Here is a 22468-nt window from a genome sequence, read left to right as displayed (position 1 = left end):
GTGCATCCACCTACCCTCCAAATCACCTTTCCCCTTCCAATCTGTACCACAGTACATACAATCCATCTGTCTTTAACATAATTTGGGCATTGCTGTTTAGAAACAGCAGGGAACATAATTAAAACAAAGGAGGTTATACAGAAACATGTATCGTACGGAATATAGAGAGTGGCTAGATACTTAGTACATATTTTGTGTCAAATTGGGTTTAAAATATTTTAGTGATACTTAACCTTGAAGGGAATGCCAATCATATAAGAATTCATAAAAACCGAATTCCTCAACCATCTCTACAAACCTCATTGGCATATGCATTAACCTTGTGAATTTCCTCAGGTCTACTTGTTCTTATCAGTATATTGAATTTTGATGGCATCCATTTATATGCACTCTTAGGGCAGCAAAATATTCTATACTGTGAAAAATGTAAGCCTCCATTAAGCATTGGAAAGAGACAGACGGGTATATGTGTTGATGCCAGGATAATAAATAAACCAAGTAATAGTCAATTTATTTGGACACCACATTTTTCCCCATGTAGATTGTGTTTAAAGGTGGTTCGTTCAATTTAAATATAAGAAATATGGATTTAGCAATCTACATTAGTTTCAGTATTATTATATAAAGCATACCAACATTCAAATAAGAGTATGATTAGTTAATGTCAGTTAACAAATATTCAGCAACATAGTATTAATTGTATCAGTAATATCAATCATTATGAAACAGAAAGCATATTCAATTAACAGTATTGAATCCAGGGTCCGTGTCCATCCTCCCATCCTCCCTTGCAAAGAACTGCATAAACTTTCAGAGCACTCACTTTCAGACAATAGAAGCAGGTCTTCCTTTTTGCCCAGGTCCTAAGCCATAAAGTATGCTTGTTCTCAAGCCAGCTCATTTCCTGATGCCCGTAGGCAATGAAGGAGAGAGGGAGGGGAAGGAAAGGCCATTCCTAGCACTAAGGATGGAGGGAGGCAAAACAAAAAACAAAAACAACCAGCTGACCCCTATGGGAAGCCCACTTCCTTTTAGTAATAGCAGTCTTAATAGCAGCCCCTAGAGCCAGAGCCAGAGTTGGGGAGGGGGATAGTGGCAAAAGATCTAATAGCAAAACCACAGCTGGATTTGTACAGCACCTAGCCATGGCTTGTATTAATGCACGTTGTAAAAGCAAGAAATGAAAAAGCATGTAATTGCTGGATTCAGAGATAACACTTACAGTTTGCAGGCTCACATCATATATGAAGACAAAATCCCCCCCCCCCAAATAATCCCCTAAAATGGTGATATGTGAACCCAACCACAGATTTGTCTTGCCTTGCTATGCTTTTCAAAGGCAGCTACCTTTATAAAGAATTCTGGGCTGAGAATGTGTCAAGGTGGGTAGAAGCTGCCAAGCGAGCAAAGGCCACCCCACCTACTGATAGTTTTAAATTTAGAGGGTGTCAGTTCCGTTCTTTATAAATTTGAAGCACGTCCGTCCCCCATCTATTTATTTGGTCAGGCTCAAGGCTTTCAGTGTGGTACTGTTCACGCACAAGTGCCTGCAGTGCTATTCTCTCTTTTTTAAATATGACAGGGATTAGAAGAAAAGAGGGCCCTGGGCGTTCCAGGAGATATTAAATGTATTGCATTCTTGTGTTTTGTTCCAGAAGCCTGACCGGCGTGCAAGAAATAAGCAACAGCTCACACCGACAATTTCTCTTGTTAACTCTTATGCAGTCAAGTGGAGCTTCCACCTATGGTTACATTTAATGAACCAAGCAATTTTCAATTCTGTGGAAATCCTTTAATCAGCAGCATTTGCCTAAAATTTGCCAGAGTGCAAGGGGTGGCTGTGCTGTTTAAGGACAAAAGAGAAATAATTTTTTTCAGGCAAAATATTGAAATGTCACGAACCAGAATACTGCAAGACAATCAAAGCTTTTAGGATTTCTGCTAGGAAAATATTGGCAGCCTTTAAAACAATAGCTTTATTACAGAGAAGCAGAGAAATGAGGAAGCTATTCCAATACCTTAGTCTTAGTAGTTTCTGGATTATTTCTCTTTTCTGTGCCATGCTATATGAAGAACAACAAAGCCATATTATCTTTATTCCTGTCACATCATGGGTAGTCCAGCCTATGCATACCTGTGACCTGAAATATTGCAACTTTAAAAAAAACAATAATAATAACATTATATAATCATGACTGATGTTACATACAGTGAAATCTTAACTCATTAGTATGATCAGTCCGGCATTGTTTGGCTTTCCAGTTGAAACAGGGCTGCAAACCCTGAAATGATTGCATAAATAGACCGTGTAGTAATATAAATTTTTAATTTTGCAATCCTTTCCTTCCAAATTTTTGTTTGGCCTTGTGCTTTAGAGTAATCTTTAGTGACTTTTCAAAGAGCTTAGAATAAATCTCAGAGGCCCCAAATTCTTTGAGTGGATGAAGAGTGGATTTTAAAAATCATAAAATATAAACACCAGTTTTTAAATCTAGCATATCGTTAATGTCATTGCCCAACTCTTCATGCAACTATAACTTCATGCCTAATGTAAAACTTAATAGTGGTATACTAAAAGTTGTTAACAGATAACGTGCTTATTAGAAAACAGATACTGTATACTGCTTCCTTAAGTGAAGGAAGAGTCAAAAAAGTCTTTCCTTTTTTTTTGTACGTTTTGGGTATGCTATGTGGTACATGTAAAAAGGGACAATTTCATGGTTTAACTATAAACTTGAGTCTCTTAAACATATGTAGATATGCCGCCTTGCTTCAGTCTATTTTCTTGCATTTCATTCTGGACAGCTAGAACCTAAGAAGATTGATGCACAAACTTTGAAATAATCCTAATTTTTAAAAATACTTGTTTCCCAACAGTGGACAAAAATATTTTATCACACACTAATTCTGGTACAAAGATAGCTTAAATATGTATTATTCATTTGTGCATTTATATGGCTACCCATCCCAAATTGTGTGGCTTTAGGTGGCATACAAAAGACAAAAATGCCTACATAATTTCAACAAAATAATGTAGCAATTTACCAATATATAATGCAATGAAAAAGAATCTGAAATGTACACATATTATTACAAATATTTCAGATTTTATTTTTTTGCTGGGCACTAAGATATCTGGAATTTGGAAAGGTTTCTTTCAGAAGATGTGTTTTATACGTGCGATTGCTCCACTTCCAAGACAAGTTTAGGATTTCTTTTGTATAATGTACAAAATGGTCTTTATAGGATACAGAGAATTGCTTCACAATTAACTAATTCATGTAAAGCATTTAAATGATTTGAAAAAGCACATAAAAATGGTCAAATGGGATTTATCTTGGTTTTCAAAAATGTATGGTAATCAATGTATGCAGGATTGTCTAATGGTAACAAGACTCCTGAGTCAAGTAAAAAAATGGTCCTTAACTGTACCAGCAAACTACCTTCTTAAGGATTGTGTTAGACTCTCAGGATATAACCTCCCATGTCTAAAATTAATTGTGTTGCTCATTAAGACAATAATTTCCTTGAGAAAAGCTCTTGATCTTCTTGAAGGCATAATAAAAACAAGATTATAAATTGACTATTTCTTAACAAGTTACCATTTAGGTTTCATAACAATATACATAATTATTAAGAAACCACTTCATAATGGCAGCTGGCACAGGGGAGGAATATAAATAAAATTATAATGTCATACCACAGTTTCACAGGAAACAAATTAAGACAAGTGAAACTAAATAAATCCAGGAAAAATAAACCTCAGTGTGTATTCATGCGAAGTTTTAAATCTATTAATAGCTTTGAAACCATTTTTTTTTATTTCAAGTAATTCAAAATGTTCATAATTCTGACAACTGAGTCACTCAGGGTTCTAGACAAGTTGCTCTAGGAAGCCTCCCTCCAGTTGTTGATCCTTTGTGACTCCCTGGTTTTCAGAACAGCTGAAGATAATGAAACTAGTGAAAAGATAGCTAAAACTACTTTGCCCTCCTCTTTCAACCTCTCTCCTCCACAGAACTGATCATGATCAAATAATGGTACATGCTCACATTTGGGCCTATATAGTAACTATAAGGGGAAGGAAACATCTGTATTTCTCCATTTTATTGTGAATGGAGTTTCATTACTTTAGAGAAGGTTGGGGAAGATAAGATTCCTTTATAAATGGAATCTATAAAGTTTGTTCTTGATTCTTTGTCATAAAATTGCTCGTATTCATTCAGGATTGGTCCACCAACTGGGAGATCCAAGCAAGGTGGGACTCCTTTGAGTGTGGAGCCTGAGATAGGGTTTTTCATAGCTCAGCCACTCGGGGGCTGGACCCCTGTGGCATTAAAGTCTGAGAGAGTATGAGATGCCAGCTATGAAAAGGATGGGTGTATCTCTAGATCTAGCCATATTTGACAATTCCCACCTAAGTTCCAAACTTCTCTTTGGGGAGAAGATTGATGAGAGTGTGGTTGAGGATCAGATATTAATCTAGCTGTACTAATCTACTAGAGGTCTTAGATTTATCTAGATCCCTTTTGTTCAGGATTCAGGCCTGAATGGAAATAGAAACAGCATTAGATTAGTAGATTAGTTTCATCAGGACTGATGGGGAATGTGCATACCTTCTAGTTCTATTAGATCTCTCAGTGGGCTTGGTACCATTGACTATATACAGTATATATTACTGGATTACCCATGCAAATTCTGTTAATAAGATTAGAATGTCTCATAACTTTTTCCTAAGCAGAACTCTTCTAACTGTGCTATTCTATACAGAGAAGTATATTTAAATTCCTTTCTCAGGAAGTAGGTGTCAAGTTTCCGAAAGATGCCCTAATTAATTCATGAGCCATGATCCACACTTCAAAGGAAATATATTCATTTATTAGGAGCACCATTCCAGCAATACTCAGATGCAGTTAGGACTGATCCTACGTAGATTTACGTTCCCCTGTGACCCTGTCTCTCCCCTCCTCTCTGGCCATGTCATAAATTACATACTCCAATTAACCACTTTGGCTGGCTGTGAAACCTAACACCCTCCTTCTGATTGTGGTCAGAAATAATGTATGGAATTCACTTCAGTTCTCCCTCCCTCCTGCTCATGGCAACTTGAAAGCTTTGCAAGTTGACATTAGGTTTTCAAGTATAGCTTAATAAATGGCAAATGTTGCGTAACAAATGGCAAATGGATTTTTTAAAAAATATATGTGAGGGTTATGCAATAATTCCAAGAGGTGATGTCTTGGTGGTTCATTGCAGATGCATTGGAACCCTTTCCTGATCTCCTTAATATACCTATAGACATGCAGGAGATACTTCCACAAAATTGCATAGAACAGGGCTGCCAAATTCACGGCCTACGGGCCGAATGCATCATGTGCTGGCCACACCCATGCCCTGTTTAGCAAAGGGGGGAAATGTCATGATACATCATGTGACGACGCAAGTTTGACACCCCGGGCATAGAGCTATAGCAATAGCACTTAGACTTATATACTGCTTCTTAGTGCTTTACAGCCCACTCTAAGAATTTACAGGATCAGCATATTGTCCTCAACAATCTGGGTCCTCATTTTATCAACCTTGGAAAGATGGAAGGCTGAGTCAACGTTGAGCTGGCCAGAATCAAAATGGATACAGAATCAAAGCATGTAACCATCGTCGTGGTGTCAAACAATTTGGCTCATACCCCAAACAGTTTATGCAGACATGATCTTTTTCACATCATGGAAGTCAAAGTTACTTAAATAGCCTTTCTGGGAAGTTTGCTATTCAGCAGATGATTACACCTAAACCAGCTATGTGACAGCTTTATATATTTGCAGACCTTGAGGATTAAGTATTAATAATCATTAATTAGTCACCTCAGACTGGCAGCATGAATTGCTTTACTCTGTGAATAGAGAGTGCTTGAGCTGTCAAGGAGGTATGTGTGATAGCACCAAAACCCACAACAAAAAGCAGCAGGGAAGAAACAAATTGTATGCTGCTGCCTGACAGCAGTAATTATTATGCAAAGGCCATATGGCACCTAAGGTCTCCTATCTCTTCTTCTGAGATTACTTACTTAACGATATACTTTCAAACACTACGTATGTATTTTCAGCTCCGTGTTTATTAAATAATGAATTTGCCCAATGAAACATATATAAATTACTTTATGGAACATTGATTAATGGATTCATGTACAAAATTCTGTGGGATTTGCAGGATTCAAGACTAAACTAGGAACAGTTCAGCCAGTTTCTCTGAGGAAAGTAATTGGGGGTTTTCAAATGCAGTTTTATTACAGTATAGTATGTAGTTTCTTTGACTCCAATATGGACTTTTACATGTAATTCAGAGGCTATATTTTCATGTAATCTTAACACGTTTTCCCATAATTTTTTCCACATTTCGTCTTTCAATAGAAAATGTATAAAGAAAGTATGAAAGGAATGGATGCACATTCAGATTTTAAGCCCTTTAAGGTTGATCATTTTTTTTCCACAATTACAAAGCTAGTCAGGATCAGCTGTAATGAAAAGTGGATAAATCATGTGAACCTAAAATGTGATTGGCTATGTGATCTACTCATGTAATTTCTGTCACCACTAAACAGAACAACAATCCATCAATCCATTTCAGTTTCCAGGCAGCTTCCCATAAATATGGGAAGCTGCACCTTCAGTCTTGGCTGTTTGGAACCATTAGCCTTTGACTCTCTCAGATTATTTTTCTAGCAGATAATACTCAACATGCTGTGAGAACTGAATTATTATGAACGCAGATAGATCATAACCAATTTAAATTTATTGCATTTTTAATGTCATGTTTTTGTGATGTTTTTCAAAGTCCTATTGCTTCTTCAACTCTTTTCTCTCTGAATAAATTATTTAACTCAATTTGATTTTTTTAAAAAACAGTATTTTTTTCCCATATGTTTGGAGAGGAGAAGACATCTGCATCATAATAGCCTTTATACTTTTCAGATCATTCACAGTATTTCACTAAATTTTGTGTCTTCTGTGCTTTTGGAAGGTAAATTCAGAACTTGGTGTGGTTGACTATTTCATGAGCCAAGTTTATGAGAACAAGAAGCTTCAAAACTCTGTATAAATATAAACTACTCCAGCTAGAATCAGTATATGAAGGTAGTCTATTCTGATTTACAGAATAAAAATAGCAAGCAGTAGCATTTAGGCTTATATACTACCTCCATAGCACTTTACCTCTAAACCTCTATGGGCGGTTTACAATGTAGAAGCATTATTTTCATAGTGGTCCCAACATTCTGGGTCCTCATTTTACCAATCTCAGAAGGATGGAAGGCTGAGCCCCTTCAGGATTGAACTCCAGGCTGTGGGCAGAGTTTGCCTACAATGCTGCACTTTAACTACTGAACCACCAGATGAGCAGAACTCTGATTAATAAGCCTGCCAGGAAGGCAAGTTTTCATCTCCCAATTCCATGACATCTTGAATGAGGAAAACTTAGTTTCCTTCATTTGTTATTAGTCAATTGGAAGATCAATGGATCTTATATCCTAATATAACTTCATAGATCTTCATTGAGATGCTTATTTCAGTTATGATGTTTTAACAACTGAAGCAGTACTGCAACAATTGGATCTATTCCCCAGGCCTTGGAATATTTTGTTCATCAACTCAACAGCCTCAGGCTCTGAAAATATGGGTTGAATAAAAATAAAATTTAAGAAGCTTAATAGAGGCAAATGATGAGATGTGCCTTGCCATACAGTATCTAACATTTTTCTAGGCAATGACAATTTTCTTTTTTAGAAGAGTTTGAAGACATAACAATTATATGCATGAGACAGACGAAAGTGTGAAAAGTTGAAGAACAGTACGGACACCAAAGCAATGTGTACAATGTTGAATTATCCATAGAGCTTTGTCTTGATGAATTATTATTATAGATATTCAAAACAATATTTCATTAACTTCAAAGACCCTGCTTAGGTCAGAATCTTTGTTCAGGAATTTTCTCTAATTCTAACCCCAGTGGGTATATGTTTATGAAGACGCATATTACTGACAGAAAACTGTAGGAATGGCTGTTCCCCCCGTTTTGTTATCTGAGAAATAACCTTACCTTATGGCTTTCTTTAATCTTAATTTTGAAATGACAGAAAGTAGGGCTTTTACTGACACATGATAGTTTTATGAATTAGCTGCTCCCTTGTTTGCATGATACACATATAGAGGTCTGCATATAATTAACAAGCCATTAAGTTCAGGATAAGTATGTATAGAATTTAAACTACAGAGACATCTTTTTTTCTAATAAAATATAAGAAAATGCAGTTGTCTAACTTCCTATTCAATGCAATTGTATGTAAAAAGAGAATTGCTTTTAGTTCAAAACTTTTAAATACTGTTAATGCTACTTTTATAAAAAATGTAAACAACCAAAGGATTGACAAAGATATGAAAAGAACTCATTTGGCTCTGTCTTTAATGTGAAAGAAAGAAGCATAATGAATGTAATAGTCTACATAAACTAAAGGAGAGATGTAAGATGCTTTGAGAGATGTAAGTAGGCTTGAAAAACCATTCAAGTAAAATATTTGAATATTAGATAGCAGTTGGAAAATTATTCTTCATGAGCCTCATTAACACATATGTTCATTATAGTAGTTGATGGGACCATATTCCTAATCATATATTAGAACCCAAAATATTATGCTCTCAATTGGAAACCATGTAGAGTCATCCAATAGGACAACATATAAATTATGATAAATGAATAACTAAATGCTCAAATTATTATTTATTGACGACACTGAATCAGCATTGGTTGAAATTATTCTAGCTTCTGGACTGAGGATTTGGTCTTGCAAGACACTGAGATTTAGTGTATGTCAAAACGACTAAACTCAAATATTTGTACCACTTAAACTGAGCTTTTGAGAAGATCTATCATTGATTTGGAAGATAGGGGCCAAATTTATTATGGCATGAACTGCAGTACTGGCTTTTAACACCTCTGTTAATGTTTTGATAGTTAAGAGAAGGGAATTGTGAACTGTGAAACCAGAAGACCCAGATCTCTGCCATGGGCCAGAAGTCTGGCAAAGGGCTTTCAGGAAGGAGCAATCTTACTTTCATTTTTCTATTGTTGTTGCTGCTGGTATTGCTGTTACTGGCAAAGTCATACTCCATTCAAGGAACACAAGGGAAATAAGGAGAAACTGAAGGAAGTTGTCACTGGTCCTTAATGCTGGAGTAATTGTCACTATAATATTTTGAATAAAATCTCCATGTACTGAATTATTAAACATTTCAATTGTAATTTGGAAGGGAAATGTCAGGAAAAAAGTTACACAGGCAGCAAATACCAGAATACCACTTCGAAGGAAGTGAAATGTATGTAATAACATACATTTATAGTAAACCTTCAATCATTTTCAATTCAAAATCTAGTAAAGTTCTCAAAAGTAATGCAAATTGCATCTATCGGTATAGATTTCAGGATTTTAGTGTTTAAAGCTGTAATTTTTGAAGTTGTGAAAATGAATGGCTCCATTCATTTGTAAGTTCTTAGCATTATCTTTTAAATATGTTGTGTGCATATACAGTATGTAAGCACATTTATTGGCTACAACAGAGAACAGGTAAGAGGAGATTTAGGTTTCAGGGTTTTGCAAAACAAACAAACAAAGGAAATTGCCATTATGTGGCAATACTACCATTATTTTTCCCCCAAAACTCACTCTTCATTTGATATACATTTGATTTCATGTATCAGACAAACAATTTACTGTTGAGAGTCCCAATTGGAGATGTGCATATAAATATAGACTACATGCATTCATGCGTATGCTTAGTTTCTGTTTATTTCCTAATATTAGGTACACAGATTTTATATGTTAATAATCTAATTGTATAACAAGACTTGAATATCAACTGTAAATTCAATGTAGCAGTGGGACCAATTGTCCAGGGAGAGTTGCCTTTAAGCTGAGCAGCCTACTGTTGTATTTTAATGTGGATTCCTGATTTGAGCAGAGATTTGGGCTTAATTATGTGAAAAAATTCTTTTTCTTTCCTCTTTTCTTTCTTTTTGTGTATGTTTAATAAAACAATACAAATATGCAAAGTCTGTGTGGTAAAAGCAACACCTTACATAACAATCAGATTTGGAAGGGACCTTGGAGGTCTTCTAGTCCAACTCCCTGCTTGAACAAGAATACCTATACCATTTCAATCAAATGGCTGTCCAATCTTTTCTTAAAAGCTTCCAGTGATGGAGCATCCACAACTTCTAAAAGTAAGCAGTTCCACTGATTGATTATACTAACTGTCAGGAAAGTTCTCCTTATTTCTAGGTTGGATCTCTCCTTGATTAGTTTCCATCCATTATGTCTTATCCTGCCTTCAGGTGCTTTGGAGAATAGGTTGACCTGTCCTTTTTTGTGGTAGCCCCTTAGATATTGGAAGATTGTTATCATGTCAATAGTCTCCTAGTCTTTCCTTTCATTAGATCCAGTTCCTGAAATTATTCTTCATATAATATGTTACAATAAATAACAAGGGCAAAATAAAACACATGAGAAATACTTAAGCCCAAAAAATCTCTAGGAACTAATTCACCACACATCATAGCATTGTGGCCAATAACTTCAATCTGGCACCAGATTGCTAAAAAGAAGAGCCAATTATTTCCTGATCTGTTACATAAATGGACAGAGTAAACAAATATCAATAAGATCAAAAGCACTGTCACTTTTTCTCAACGCAAGCCTGTCTTCTGACCAAACATCTGGACTATGAATTTGTGGATGTTATAGTGCAATGTCATAAAATAGTAAGAATCCTCATTCTTTTCAGATCCTTTTGTCAACATTATCACTTCACCTCTGTTAAAGCAGAAGAAAGGAGGAGTGACTATGGCTAATCTCCAAGACAGCAACACAAAAGGCACAAAAAGACTTTCCAAAGGTTTGTTAAGCTCTCCTTCAAGTTGAAGAGACTTCAGCTAATACAACTAGATATGGTGCAGTTCTATTGCTTTGACATATTGACAAATTGCTGTTTGTCAGAACTTCACACCTGGGGCAATGTTTCTGTTGTGCCATTGAAGAGGTCTCAGATTCAGCTAACCAGTCATCACAGAGCCTAGATTTTGGCTGTAGTAATGTTAGTATAAGAATCTACCCTGAGAATCAGAGATATTGCTGGATACTCACATACCATCATTATGAACTTCTGGACATAAATTAAAGAGGGAATCAGTCACATTTACACATGCTATACTTCAATAATTCAGTGCAGAGTGATAAAAGAGCTTTTCCTGCCATTAGATCTTTATTCTTCAGGGGAGAAAAATGAAAACGATAGAACCAAAATGAAACATTAATTTTGGATGCTAGGTTGATAATAAAGAGAATGGAATGGAAGAGAACATAGTCTCGTCACCTGGAAAATGATGTGAAGAGTCTCATAGCCTAAGACAATCTTCTCCTACATGAGATAGATGCAACTGAAGCATTCCTAATAAATAAGTGCCTCAGCTCTGCTTGAAAACTTTCTTTCACGCTATTAGAGAACTTTCTTTTCACCCTGCATCTACGTCTATTGTCAAACTGCTCACATTTCTAGAAATTCATTCTAAACATTCAGTTGGAATTTGCTTTCCTGTAACTTAAAAATACATGGGACTTGCTGGCTCAGTGGCTAAGACGCTGAGCTTGTCGATCGAAAGGTTGGCAGTTCAGCAGTTCAAATCCCTAATGTCATGTAACGGAGTGAGCTCCTGTTACTTGTCCCAGCTTCTGCCAACCTAGCAGTTCGAAAGCACATAAAAAATGCAAGTAGAAAAATAGGGACCACCTTTGGTGGGAAGGTAACAGCGTTCCGTGTGCCTTTGGCGTTTAGTCATGCCAGCCACATGACCACGGAGACGTCTTCAGACAGCGCTGGCTTTTCAGCTTTGAAACAGAGATAAGCAGTGCCCCCTAGAGTCGGGAATGACTAGCACATATGTGCGAGGGGAACCTTTAACTTTACCTAACTTAAAAATATTACTTTGCAAAAAGGGATGACATTCCTTCAAGTGGCCCCAACGACTCTCTAAAAGAATGCAAATAATCAGTTATCTTGCAAGGAATATAAATCCTTCCATTCCCTATCATTCAGTCACAGCTGAAGAAGTTTCTTGGATGAAAAGTGAAATGCCCTCAAAGAAAAAACAAGGAAGTCCAGTTGCCTCATGAAAAAGCACCTTTGGGACACAACCATGACCTGGATGACTGAGAATCTCCATAGACTTTTAGCTATGTATTTTGGAATGAACGCTCTTCGAATGGTGTGGGAGTATGAACAGATTTCCAGAAAAAAAGAAGCTTCTTTCATGAGGGGGGAAAAAAATCATCAAAGGAAAAAACAAGAAATTCCAGTTGCCTCCTGAAAAAGCACCTCTGGGATTCCTTCAAGAACTGTGCTTTCTTCTTAGACTTTTTTCTAAAGCTTGAGCAAAGTTAAACATATCCAGTTCCTACAGACTTTCCTCCTAGGATTTATTTTTCAATGCTCTGCGCAGTCCTTTTCTGAACCCTTTCTGATTTGTGTGAACCCTTCTTATAGAGCCATGTTCATCCTTGAGGACTTTAAGGCTCATGGGCTATAGATGAAGTGAGCTTGATCAGTAGAGAAAAAACAATGGAATTTTCCCTTCCCTTAATTTGCACACAACATTTCTATAGATGCAACCTGAAATTATATTTTTCTTTTTTATAACCATGTCAGACTGCCAATTAGTACTCAGCTGCATTCTAATTATCTAAAATAACAGATTAAGGTTGATATTTACTGTATTTTTAATGTTGGTCATGTTACTTTTTGAGGGGCAGGGTCCTGTGTTGAATATTTTATAGGACCTAAAAGATAGTTAAAGCATTTTTTAAAAAAAATATTAAAAGCCCTGTCAATTTAGTACCCTTCTGCAGTTGTGTCATGCCTACTGAACTTTATATCTTTACTCCAAATTTGCATTTTGGCCAATATTCGTATCCAGCTTCTTTGCAAAATTGGCATTGGCTTTCTGTCTCACTATTTCTGTGGTTCACTTTCCACTGAGGGAAAGCGTGATTGTAGCAATGAAAGCTGAAGTGTCACTTCAGCTGCCAATTCGATCTTTGGGTTTGTCAAGTTATTGCTATGGGGGGAGGGGCGGGATTGACTTTCTGGAGAACATGGGAATGGTAAAGGAGAAAAAAAAACCCACAAATGACCATATAGAACAGCACTTGCTTTTTTTTTTTTCTTTTATTAGTCATTAGTAGTAATCTTTGTGGGCAGAAAAAAAATGATATTTTTTTTTTATTTGATTTATATGCCGCCCTTCTCCGGAGACTCAGGGCGGCTTACAATGCATTAAGCAATAGCCTTCATTCTTTTGTATATTTTATACAAAGTCAGCTTATTGCCCCCACAAACTGGGTCCTCATTTCACCTACCTTAGAAAGGATGGAAGGCTGAGTCAACCTTGAGCCTTGGCAAGATTCGAACCAGCAGAAATTGCAGGCAGCTATGTTAATAACAGGGTGCACTAAACCACTGTACTATCAATGACTCACTAGTAACCAGGTCTTTTGTATTTGTTTAAGTCATTCTACAAATCCAGACTTATTTTTTAAAAAGAAGGGCCTGGTGGCTCAGCAGACTGATAGCATTGTGATTAACACCAGCTGTCTGCAATTACTGTAAGTTCGAATCTCCCCAGGCTGAAGGTTGACTCAGCCTTCCATCCTTTCTAAGGTAGGTAAAATGAGGACCCAGTTTGTGGGGGCAATAAGCTGACTTTGTATAAATATACAAAAGTATGAAGGCTATTGCTTAACACATTGTAAGCCGCCCTGAGTCTCCGGAGAAGGGCGGCATATAAATCAAATTTTAAAAATAAAAAATAAAAAAAAATGCTTATTTCCCTGAGGAAGCAAGCAGAAGGTTCTATTTTACCAGCCTAGAGTGCCAACTTCTAACAGGAATGTTATGAGGCTTTACCATGGGCCTGAAGTATTAAAAAATGCCCTTAGCAGTAGGTCAAGATACAAAGAAATACTCAGGAGAAATCAAGCAGACCCAGGGCTGCAATATTGAACAGTGCCGGAAGACCTGTGTTTGAGCTTTCCAAGATGCTTAAAGGAGCTACATATTTCTTGGAAACTGGGTCACGTTTTGCTTTGAAAATCTTAGCCTTAATGAATTAGTTTATAGTATAGGAGTAATAGGAAATTTGAACCCTCAACACAAATGTATATATAATGATGTTTCAATCTGTCTCTACTTTGACTGAGGTGAGCATTCCTTGTCAATTAGTGACCTGATCCTACATAACTGTGCTTATGTATTTAATAATTCGAGTATTGCAAAGCACTCAGATCTTGTGCATCTGCCCTGATATATTACTAGTCTTTTGCCTTCATATAGGCAGACAGACAAATAATGGACGCCCAGAAATTACCCACTCATTACTACTGAGGTGGTAATGGCTAATCATGTGGGAAAGATAGATAAGAGGATGAGCCGAGGAAATTTGCAGGAAGCAGGACTGGGGATTTTCCTCTCTTATTTAGGGTTGTGAAACTTTTAAATGTCATATGCTCATAAAACAGATTGCAATCCTGTTTAGCCAGATTCAAGTGGCCATGACCATAATAATGCCTGCTGCTTCACTAGGCAGGCCACTGAAATATACTGTCTTGAATAGTTTTGATGTAGATATTGATAATGTAAATAATCTGTTCAGGATCCGAAATGTAAACTAAACAGATGTGTTATAGAGAGAGTTGGATGTCATAGAGATTCAGTTAGTTGTTGTATGGATGCCTCTTTTATGGCCGCTGTAGAGATTGAAGTAACAGTAAATGAATGCAGCCACGTAGTGGGGTTGTTATCATTCTGTACTTTAACAATCTGAGCTTGCAATAGAAGACGAGATGACACATTCCCACAAACATTGACAGGCCAAGGTTCTGTGAATAAGCAAGGAACATAACCCACACTCGCTGGCACTGATTATGTTGCCTAGTCTATGAAACATCTGCAAACTCAGAGAGCACTTCACAATTTTGAGCTTGTTTGCAGCAATTCATGGAACCTTTTGAGGCTACTAGGATAGAGCGCAAAGACAGATTGATTGATTATGTGCCATCAAGTTGCTGTTTACCGTTAGCAACCACATAGATAGATTTTTCTCCTTAACAGTTTGTCCCTAACCTGTGTTTTTAGATCTTTCAATGGTACACCTAATACCTCTATAACTGATTCCTTCTACTTTGCTGCTAGTTATCATCTTCTCGCTCCTTCCACCTTTTCCAGCATTGAAAACTTCTCTATAGAGCTAGCTCTTTGCATAATGTGACTAAAGTAGGAAAAATTGTGCTTTTTTATGATGATCCATTCCTGTCCATATTGTTCTCAGAAGAGGTCTCCAACAGCAAACTTTAATACTCTTCTTATTCTGCTTCTTCAAATTCAACTTTCACTTCCATAGAGTATCACAGGAAATACCCTGACTTGCGTAATTCTGATCTTTGTTGGTTTAGATCAAAGGTGGGTTTCAGCAGGTTCTGACCAGTTCTGGAGAACTGGTAGTGGAAATTTTGAGTAGTTTGGAGAACTGGTAAATACCACCTCTGACTGGCCCGCCCCCATCTATTCTCTGCCTCCTGAGTCCCAGCTGATTGGGAGGAAATGGGAATTTTGCAGTAACCTTCCCCTGGAATGGGGTGGAAATGGAGATTTTACAGTATCCTTCCCCTGCCACACCCACCAAGCCACGCCCACAGAACCGGTAGTAAAAAAATTTGAAACCCACCATAGTCTAAACCACATTATGACATTTCAATATTTTTTCCAAAACCTACATGGCTTCTCTACCAACTACTAGTCTGTGACATTTCTTAACTGTTCCTTTGCTGTTGATGGTTGATCCTAAAAGGCAGAATGTATCCACTGCTTTGATATCTTCATTGTGAATTCTATCTGTTGGTTGTTCTATCTGTTATTGTCACTTTGGCTTTCTTTATAATTAATTTTAGTCCATTGCTTCATTTTGCTCCATAACTTTTATCAGTAGAGCTTGAAAATCTTTTGCATTTATAGCAGGGTGTATCAGCATACTGCAGGTTATACTCCAATTTTAAAACCATGTTCATCTTCTTTCAATACAGCTTCTTCTAATATATATTGACAAAGAAAGAGTAGGCTTGTCACTCTTCTTTGCCAGTGTTCTGAACCATGCTTTTATCCTCAGGCTCCCATTTTAGAATGAGATAGAGTAGATGTACAGATGGAGTGCTATCGTATACTCACATCCATTCTGAAAAGATGTCATATATAAGCACAGAAAGTAGGTGTCTCTGGGCTTATTATCTTCTCTAGAATTTCATCATGGAATTTAAACTGTCAACTGAAATTCTGAAGAGAAGTAAGAAGAATAAATTTGAATCTTTGGTATATTTTCACAACGCTATCAAAAAATTCTGTAGTGTTAAACTTTAAAAAAAGAAAAAGAAAAAAAAATGTGTGGGATGAAAGTTCTTCTCCAAGATTTCTGATAATATTGCACTGTATAAAGTGCTTGCTAGAGCAGAAATACAGAAATGAACTAAAATTGAGGATAATAAGGGGTCTGGAAACCAAGTCCCAGTAAACAATTAAAATCTTCAGCATATTTAGCTTCCAAAAGGGAATATTTTGACAATCTGCAAATAACAAAAAGATTGTCATAAACAAGAGGGCAAAACTGATCTCTGTTTTAACAAGAGAGTCAACCTCAAGGTTGACTCAGCCTTCCATCCTTTCTAAGGTGGGTAAATTGAGGACCCAGTTTGTGGGGGCAATAAGCTGACTTTGTATAAATATACGAAAGTATGAAGGCTATTGCTTAACGCATTGTAAGCCGCCCTGAGTCTCCGGAGAAGGGCGGCATATAAATCAAATTTAAAAAAAAAAAAAAGATCAAGACAAGGACCAATTGATTGAAAGTAGAAAAAAGATTTGGACTGACTATTCTGAGGAATTTTCTGATGATAAAAGCAGTGGAACAGGTTTTTTTTTTATCAGTGATACTCATTTTCATGAAGACTTTTAGATATGGCTGAATGGACATGTGTCAGGATGTCAAACAAAGGAGTGGTCTACAAGGTGTCTTTACTCATTCTAAGAATCAATGATTAATGGATTAATGGTACTTAATCACATTCATTGGATATACTACATATTACTCTACTTATTTAATGAATTAACCTTTGTATACTTAATTCCCAAAGATAAAGACAAGTGGGAGAAAGTTATTTTCTTATCTATTTTGTTCATCAGATGACTTCTAACGATTGAGATGATTTCTTTCTTGTGTTTCTGGCATCCACCAAACTATTCATCCCAACCCTGCTGACCCCTTGCAATTACCTGGAATTTAGGAGAAGCATCCTAATTATTCTTGAAAGAGGCTAAGGGTAATCTGAAAATTCTTTTCTTTTATGTAAACTGAGAGCATATGCACCAAGACAAATTCCTTGTGTGTCCAGTCACACTTGGCCATTAAAGAATTCTATTCTGTTCTGTTCTGTTCTGTTCTATTCTATTCTATTCTATTCTATTCTATTCTATTCTATTCTATTCTATTCTATTCTATTCTATTCTATTCTATTCTATTCTTACAAAACCTTGAGGCTTGCAGGCTCTAATGTGCACCCACAATTTAGTACAGCTGCCCTTGCGAATTAGAATGACATACAATATCCTTAACTCATCAGCCCTAAAAGCAGTCCATTTTATTAATTTTCATCTCATTAAGGTAGATTTTGAGCCATTTTAAACTGCTACATATTTTAATGACAAGCTGCAAAGGTCCATATGAATGTAGAACTTTACCGCTGTAGTCCTCGTATTATCTCACATATGAATGACAACTTCCCAAAATGCTGGATGACAGACTTACCTGCGCAAAAGCTAAAATGAACAGGTGGAGGAGGGAAAGTGAACATGAGAGAAAGGACAGCCTGCTTTTTATTTCATGTAAAACAGAACATGTGAAGCTTGATATTTTAAGAGCTCTGAGTCAAGTGTAACTTCAGGTATGCAAGACATCAGGTGACATGCAAATGAACTTCCATTTGAGTGTCTTCCCTTCCTCTCTTATAAAACCTTTGTCTCTACAGAATCTGCATGGGTAGTTACAGGAGAGAGGAGAATGTCCTTTTGACTGTACTGTGCAGGCTGAGCAAGAAAAAAAACATGGATTCCTGCCAGTCTCCTCATTTTTACAAACTTTTCAAAATGGCAGGGGTTCTGCTTCTAGCAAAAAAGAAAAAAGCACTGTAGTTGTTGCTTTCCTGCATTTGCTTGTTTACAAAGAGAGAAGCAACGACAGTCAAATTGTCTTTGGTTCCAACAATATATTCCTGAGAAAATAAGGGAAGCTTGAAAAAAGCAACCAATAGCTATTAAATCAGTATACAGTAACATAATGGATATGTTTTATTTTAGTAGTAATCTCTGCAATTACTGTTTAAAGTGATATTATCTCTATCTAGATTTCAATTTCCTGCTATAAACAAGGTGCAGTAAATTTTGGCAAATTGTTGATATGAGGAAGTTTGATGATCTTCAGAGGAGATTCATCACTGTCATCTGTTTTGGAGGAAGGAAAAAGGGGGAAGGAAAACACTGCTGTCACTACCAATGCCTTGTACCTACAGTAGGTGCACCGCATCAATAACTGCTTCCAACAACCCTTCCCCACCCCTAATTTTAGATGTCTTTAATTGTCCCCAGTTTCAAAAGGTTTTTGAGATTTCATCTTAACATACACAATAGACTGACTTGAAGAATTGTGATACTCAATGCAATCCACTTCTCTATTACCAAAAGCTTTTGTGGATTACTCTAAGGACATCTGCAGAACCATGGAATTAATAATTGAAAACAAAATTGAATGAATCTGATATAAACCAGCTAGAATAACCAGGTTTCAGTGGTTATTAGCACATGGAGTGCCATACCCCCCAAAATCTTGGATGACAGTTACGCACATTAAAAGATTTTCCTTCTATCAGTTGCAAAAGATCTCACTGCTTGGATCCATACCAGTGGTGGTATTCACTTATCTTCACTACCGGTTCGCAAATGCATGCGCAGAGCGTCAAAAACGCGACGTGATGACATCTGGGCGGAGCCTCCCACTACCGCCTCTATCAGTTCACCCGAACCAGTTAGAACCAGCAGAATACTACCACTGATCCAAACATATAGTACGGCAAAACATTTTGACGTCCTAGATTCTTGGGAAGAACCCAATGCCCATGAAGGTCAACAGCAACTAAAGAACTGGCAGCTGTGGTCTCACATTGTTTATACATAATAATAACAACAATTATTATCTCTTCACAATGATATGAAGTTACAGATGCCAGTTCTTTAGCTGGTATTGATCTTTATAAACATTTTCTCATTATTATTATTATTCTAAAACTATTATTATACTTCATTACACAGTCAGCCAGATGTTTAGACTGGATTTGGCATTTTTATCCATCTATTGAGTCATTCCCAAGGACTTGGGATAGAGAAATGTTGTTTGATAATATTAACTGTATCATTGAATAATGTAAGGTCTTCCAAGTAAAACTACTATTTGCAATTGATTTACAGTGATTTTTGTCAATGCCAATTATATTCAAGTGGTGTTCCAAATATTTTAGGATTGTACTCATGGCACCTATTTTTATTGGTTCTAATTATTATAGTTCGTCACACAGTCAGCGAAATGTTCAGACTGGATTTGGTATTTCTGTCTTTCAAGTCTTTTCCAAGGACCTGGGATAGGCAGATATGGATATTTGATGGTGTTAGAGAAGCTTTACTTGGAACAGCTTACCTCCTGTGACAATAACAATTAATATTATTAAACTGTAACATCTGCCTAACTTAGAGCCTTGGGAAAGGACTCTATAGGTGGAAAAAATGGCAAATCTAGTCTAAATATCTAGCTGACTATGTGACCAACTATAATAATAATAATAAATTAAATATACCGTAGGACAGTTGAATAATTCAATTGAATATACCGTAGGACAGAGGTGAAATCCAGCAGGTTCTGACAGGTTCTGGAGAACCAGTAGCAGAAATTTTGAGTAGTTTGGAGAACCGGCAAATACCACCTCTGGCTGGCCCCAGAGTGGGGTAGGAATGGAGATTTTGCAATATCCTTCCCCCAGGAGTGGGAAGGGAATGGGGATTTTGCAGTATCCTTCCCCTGGAGTGAAGTGGGAATGGGGATTGGAGATTGGAATGGAGTCCCTAGGGAGAAGGGCGGTATATAAATCTAAATCTAAAGTAAAAAGATTTTGCAGTATCCTTCCCCTGCCACGCCTACCAAGCCATGCCCACAGAACTGGTAATAAAAAAAAAAATTGAATTCCACCACTGGTATAGGATATAAGATTTTGGACATTTGAAAATGTATTAGGTTTTCATCTGTATCAGGGATTATCTGCTATGTCCTCATGAATCACAGACTGGGAATCGTTGGTATAAAACAAGTACAGCTATAACGGTAATTTCATAATGAGCTAGTGTATTATGCATTCTACCACCTGTTTTCCTCAGATTGCCAGGAGTGTTTAAAGAAAAAGGAAAAAAAACTGGAGTGACTAACCAGTCAAACTCTAGAACTGTGAAAAGGTCACGTTATCAAATGTATAATGCATTTAGTCTATATTATGCATGTGTCTTCTCCAGAATTTATGCTGAGAATAAAAACCTCTCATGACAAAGATCATTATGGGAATGAAAATACCAAAACATGAATTGATTGTTGTGACAAGTACGGAGAAAACAGTGTAAATATTACCTTTTTTACATAAAAATCCTCTTGAAACATTATTTAAATCCAGTTACATAAATTAGTTCTTATCAGTCTCACAGCAAGCTCATAACTGATGTTCATACATGTAAGATTTATACAGGCACATGGACAAAGAGAGAAAAAGATATTATGACTTATGTCACCAATTTGGAACAAATAACTAATGCTAAGCATTTCATTCCCTCTGGGTTCATGGTGCAGATGTATAATGTATTGATACTTACTTCTCACTCTCTCACAAGACGGAACACTATAAAAGAGGAATGCAAAAACAAGTGTTTTCTATTAACTGGAGGCCAAAGTGATATACTGAATCAAAGAGAAAGGAAGGAAAAAGATTTCTTCCAGGAGCACAAATTGGCACAATTGCCAGAGTCCTCCACATTTCAGAGACAAACTTTGGGGTTGCTGGGAAACAATCACTAGATAGGAAAAAGAAGATAATTTCATTTCAGGTTTTAGGAGTTGTAGTTTAAAACATGTTTTTAAAAAACTGAAACAAGCTTGCCACAAATGAGAGGTACTCAGACATCACTCATGCTTTACAGCTAGTCTGGGGGACAAAGCAGGGAGCAAAGCCTCACATAGATGGCTAAACTTGTGGCTATTATTTTGGGGTTGGATATACATACTCTTTCCTTTCCAGTCACATACCTTTTATGATTGTGGATCTCATACTTGACATGGTCAATCAACCTAGAACCAAGGAATACACTCTTGAGTTTCCTAAATGTAGAATCCTGGACCTTAAGAACCTTAAGTCACCTCTATAATCCTAAAAACATAGCTATCAAAATTGACCTGAGGATTTTGGAGAGGCCTTTATCAATTATGACCCCAAACCTTCATAGGAATTCCTCCAAGGAGACTGATCCCAAGTGTTTGTTTTGGAGATCTCTACATATGTTTCCAATCCATCTTATGTTTCATTGCTTCTCAGGCCAGGCTATTGTATTCAAAAGACACTCCTTTTAAATTTCTTTAAATTAGCTATTTTTGTAAGGCTTAAGAATTAGACCAGATTTAGCATTTTTGTTATCTCTTTACTTAGCTGAATAAAAGAATAGAAAATTGAATATCTGATGTTTAATAAATAATTATAAAGCTCTGTGCTTTAACCAAAGGGAAAGGAAGGGAAGGGAGAGGAGGGGAGGGAGGAGAGGAGAGGAGAGGAGAGGAGAGGAGAGGCAAGGCAAGGTCATGTGAGATCTCTCTGAAATGTTTCTTAAGGCAGAGTAGTACACCACCCATAGTAAACTCACCTTAATCTTTCAAAGACAACATCAAGTGTGGAAAGCAAGCTGGGGAAATGAGAACCATTAGACTGTTGCCTTCTGAACAGAAAAGGTCTATTATCTATAAAACTCTGTATGGCATAGGGTCTAGATATCTTTCCACATACTGTCTCCAAACATTTCTGCTTGCCTAGTAAATTCCAACAGAATGGGTGCACTCTAGGTTCCATTTATTAAACTTTGCCATCTTGTGGGACCTAGGAAGCATATCTCTTCTTTTGCAATTGCCACACTCTGGAACAGTTAGGACACACACACCCTTCCAGAACTCGTAGGATTCTGAAAACCATTGAAAACTT

The 22468-nt window shown here is 36.7% G+C and overlaps 1 protein-coding gene across 1 annotated transcript in view; it reads left to right on the top strand.

Annotated features, from left to right (window-relative positions):
• Positions 1-22468, top strand: part of SPOCK1 (SPARC (osteonectin), cwcv and kazal like domains proteoglycan 1) — a 510659-nt gene that overhangs the window by 402634 nt on the left and 85557 nt on the right. Inside the window, exon 6 of the mRNA XM_070933894.1 lies at positions 10830-10940. Within this exon, the coding sequence (XP_070789995.1) occupies positions 10830-10940 (111 nt within the window). The remainder of the gene's footprint in view (positions 1-10829; positions 10941-22468) is intronic.

The sequence above is a fragment of the Pituophis catenifer genome, unplaced genomic scaffold (assembly GCF_029215685.1).
Source record: "Pituophis catenifer annectens isolate HBS135680 unplaced genomic scaffold, rPitCat1.0.hap2 SCAF_2, whole genome shotgun sequence".
Classification (NCBI taxonomy): Eukaryota; Metazoa; Chordata; class Lepidosauria; order Squamata; family Colubridae; genus Pituophis; species Pituophis catenifer.
Note: the sequence above shows the minus strand (reverse complement) of the source record. Positions and strands in the feature narration are given on the sequence as shown.